Source organism: Haliaeetus leucocephalus, unplaced genomic scaffold (assembly GCF_000737465.1).
Source record: "Haliaeetus leucocephalus isolate CR32 unplaced genomic scaffold, Haliaeetus_leucocephalus-4.0 Scaffold162, whole genome shotgun sequence".
Classification (NCBI taxonomy): Eukaryota; Metazoa; Chordata; class Aves; order Accipitriformes; family Accipitridae; genus Haliaeetus; species Haliaeetus leucocephalus.
Window position 1 is genome coordinate 12,391,049 of NW_010972598.1, and position 3,428 is coordinate 12,394,476.

Below are 3,428 nucleotides of genomic sequence, written 5' to 3' on the forward strand. Positions count from 1 at the left end.
CCCGACCCCCCAAACCCGGCTGCCTCGGACCCCCCCACTCGTGGCGGGGGGCAGCGGTGGGACAGGGCCCCACGTCGGGGTGGGAGGGAAGGCGGGACCATCCCTCCAGCATCCCGGCTCCGGCGGCGGGTTGGGGGTCCCCACGCATCCCCCACGGATCCCCACGGAGCCCCCCCGTGGCGGTGCTGGCCGCCTCGCCCCCACCACACCCTGCCACGGGTGGGGGACCCCGGCGCCGGGCCGGCTGCCCAGTGGGTGGGACGGGGACGGACTGGGGCTGACCCTTTCCCCCGTCCAGCTTTTGCGGGGACGCCGTGTCCCAAGGTTTGGCTCAGTCCCAGGGGAGGTGACGGCGGTTGGATTCCCATCGCCGTGTCCCCGTGTCCCCACTGCCACGGGCATGGGGAGGGGACACCTCTGTCGGTGGGTGCCGATGCACCCCGGGATAGGGTGGGCACCCCAGGTTATCCCCACAGCCCCGTGCCCTGTCCCGGCAGCGGGAAGAAAACAAACAAACAAGTGCTCCGCTTCTTGTAGGACCTACCGTAACCCCTCAGGGGTGCGCATGGGGGCTGGAGGGCTGGCTGCCCCCCTGCCCAACCCCCTATCCCGGCTGGGGGTGGGAATGGGAATTTGGGCTCTTTAAATGCCCCCAGGAGCAGGGTTATCCATTAGCCAGGCAGCTTGCCCGCTTCCTGCTCCGCAGCAGCCAGGACGTGCTGCCGGCACTGCCGGCAAACTTTGGACCCGTCCCGCCTGGCTGCCTCCGGGACAAGACCCTGGAGGGACGCAGCCGGGGGACCCCGACATCCTGGTCCTGGGGGACGCAGGGGTCTCGGCCCCGGAGGGCAGTGGGGTCGGGAGCGGGGAGGATGTGTGGCAGCGGGGCTGGATGTGGGGTTCAGCCCTGCCCTGAGCCACCGTCACCCCACAGGAGCCCCCTGTCACCCCGCCGGCTGCAGAGCCCCCCCGGTACCCACCGCCTGCCCGCTAGCCCCAGCATGGAGCGGGGTGGCCTGGGGCTGGCCAGTGACCGGAGCCGTGCAGCCCCCGGCAGAGGTGAGCCCCCCCTGCCCCAAGCTGTGCCGTGCCATGGGGTACCCCGTGCACCCCAGCCCTGCCGGCTGGTGACACCCCGCTTTTTGCAGACACCCTCAGGCCAGGGACCCTCCCCAGCCTGTCCGACATGGGAGACCCTGTGGAGGCTGTCAGGAGGGAGGAGAAGAAGGTAAGGCCGGGATGGTCCCATTCCATACGGGATCGGGGATGGCTGGGATGGGGGAGTCCCCCCGTAACTGCTCCTCTCCCTCCGTAGATGAAAGCCGCTCGCCTCAAGTTCGACTTCCAAGCCGAATCACCCAAGTAAGTGATGGTGCTGCTGGGGGTCCCCGCCGTGCCCCTGCGGTCCCTCGGGTGGTGGATGGGGACCGGGGGGAGCCCCAGGATGCGGGGTGGTCGTGCCGGCCGGGCTGGGGGACGGGTTGGTGCCCCCCCCCCAGGACTGGTGCGAGCAGTGTCCCTGAGCGCTGCTGCTTGCAGGGAGCTGACGCTGCAGAAGGGGGACATCGTCTACATCCATAAGGAAGTGGACAGGAACTGGCTGGAGGGCGAGCACCACGGCCGTGTGGGCATCTTCCCCTCCAACTACGTGGAGGTGAGCCCCGGGAACGGAGAGAGGGCAGCCGGGCTTGGAGAACCTGGCACCGACCCTCACCCATGTCCCCCCCGTCCCCAGATCCTGCCCCCCACAGAGGTGCCCAAGCCCATCAAGGCACCCACCATCCAGGTGCTGGAATACGGCGAAGCCCTGGCGCTCTACAACTTCCGAGGGGAGCTGCCCGTCGAGCTCTCCTTCCGCAAGGTACCGCCGCGCCGTGCCACGCCGTGCTGTGCCATGCCGTGCCGTGCTAACCCATCGTCTCATCCCATCGGCAGGGCGAGCGGGTCTGCCTGGTGCGGCGGGTGGATGAGAACTGGTACGAGGGACGTATCTCCGGCACCAGCCGTCAGGGCATCTTCCCCGCCACCTACGTGCAGGTGTTGAAGGAGCCGCGGGTGAAAACCACCGCCGAGGACTTCCCACCCTCTCCCGCCTCCGCCAGCCCCCGGCTCCCGGCCGGCTCCCCGTCCCTGCAGCGCTCGCCCGGTCCCCGGGGTCCCCCGCTTTCCGCCAGCTCCCCCCGGGTGGCAGAGTGGGGTCCCGGCGAAGCCGGTGGGTGCCCGTCCTCACCCCGCCACCTTGGCTTTGCCTTCCCCCCCTCCCCAAAGCTGCCCCGCGCCGGTGCCCCGAACCCCTCGCCAGCCCCCGCTGGCCCCCCGCACCCTGCGGCCACCCATCCCCAGGAGCCCTGGTGCCCGACCTGGCCCCCCGAGGAGGTGAGCAACCCCCCGCTGCAGCCCCCAGCCCCGGCATCGTGCCCGGGGACCGCTGGGGATGTGGGTGCTGACCCATAATGTTGCACCCATCCTCTCCCCCCCTTGCAGTGCACGGCCCCGGGGGCACCCACCAGCACCCACCCCAACCCTGCCCCATCCTACAACGGCTCCGAAATCCAGTGGACCCCGTAAGTAGGGCCAGGAGCGACACCATAGCATGGTGTCCCCACGCGGGACCCGTGGTGGTGCGGGCTCTGGCCACGCTGTGTCTCGCAGGTACCGGGCACTGTACCAGTACCGGCCCCAAAACGCCGACGAGCTGGAGCTGCTGGAGGGCGACCGGGTGGACGTCATGCAGCAGTGCGACGACGGCTGGTTCGTGGGTACGTGGCCGCCGGGACGGGGACGGGGACGGGGACGGGTTGCCACCATGGCCTCTCACCACCTCTCCTTGCCTTTATCCCGCCAGGCGTGTCCAGGAGGACGCAGAAATTTGGCACTTTCCCTGGCAATTACGTGGCACCGGTGTGACCGGCGGTGCTGAGAAGAGGAGCCCGGTGGGAGGTGCGGGGCCGGGGGCTCCCCACTGTCCTGCCTCGGGCACCCTGCGTCCCCGCTGCATCCCCTCTGTGGCCCCCCACGGGGACGAAGTGCCTCCAGCTCCCTCCCGCCCCTATGGGGCTGCCTCTAACTGGGACCAATCCCCCCTGCGTAGGGGGGTCTCCCCCACCCCAGTGCCTTAACCCGACCCCTCCTCACCGCTGCCTGGTGCCTTATCGCCCACCGTCCTGGTGGCTGTACCTCTCCATCCCTCTCCAGCCAGTGCTGGGGGGGGGGTCCTGGCCGGTGCCAGGCCTGACCATGACGGTTGTGACCCAAGATGCCGGTCTGGGGCCGTGCCACACACCTGGGAGTCGCGTTTAGCTTCTTGTCCATCATTAAAGCTCAGCTCAGCCCGAGGGAGGCCCAGCCTGGTGGTGCCGGGACGGGAGGGAGCCGGTGGGATGGTGCCCACAGGGAAATGTGGGGCTGGAGCCCTGTGGGAGGCTGTG

At 69.8% G+C, this 3,428-nt stretch overlaps 1 protein-coding gene across 1 annotated transcript in view; it reads left to right on the top strand.

Annotated features, from left to right (window-relative positions):
* The window catches only part of SORBS3 (sorbin and SH3 domain containing 3), a 5,044-nt gene extending 2,137 nt beyond the window's left edge, over nt 1-2,907 (top strand). The window contains exons 10-18 of the mRNA XM_010563000.1: nt 935-1,059; nt 1,149-1,228; nt 1,316-1,362; nt 1,540-1,654; nt 1,736-1,861; nt 1,936-2,318; nt 2,511-2,564; nt 2,653-2,759; nt 2,846-2,907. Coding sequence (XP_010561302.1) covers nt 935-1,059; nt 1,149-1,228; nt 1,316-1,362; nt 1,540-1,654; nt 1,736-1,861; nt 1,936-2,318; nt 2,511-2,564; nt 2,653-2,759; nt 2,846-2,907 — 1,099 coding nt within the window. The remainder of the gene's footprint in view (nt 1-934; nt 1,060-1,148; nt 1,229-1,315; nt 1,363-1,539; nt 1,655-1,735; nt 1,862-1,935; nt 2,319-2,510; nt 2,565-2,652; nt 2,760-2,845) is intronic.
* The last annotated feature ends 521 nt before the right edge of the window (nt 2,908-3,428 follow it).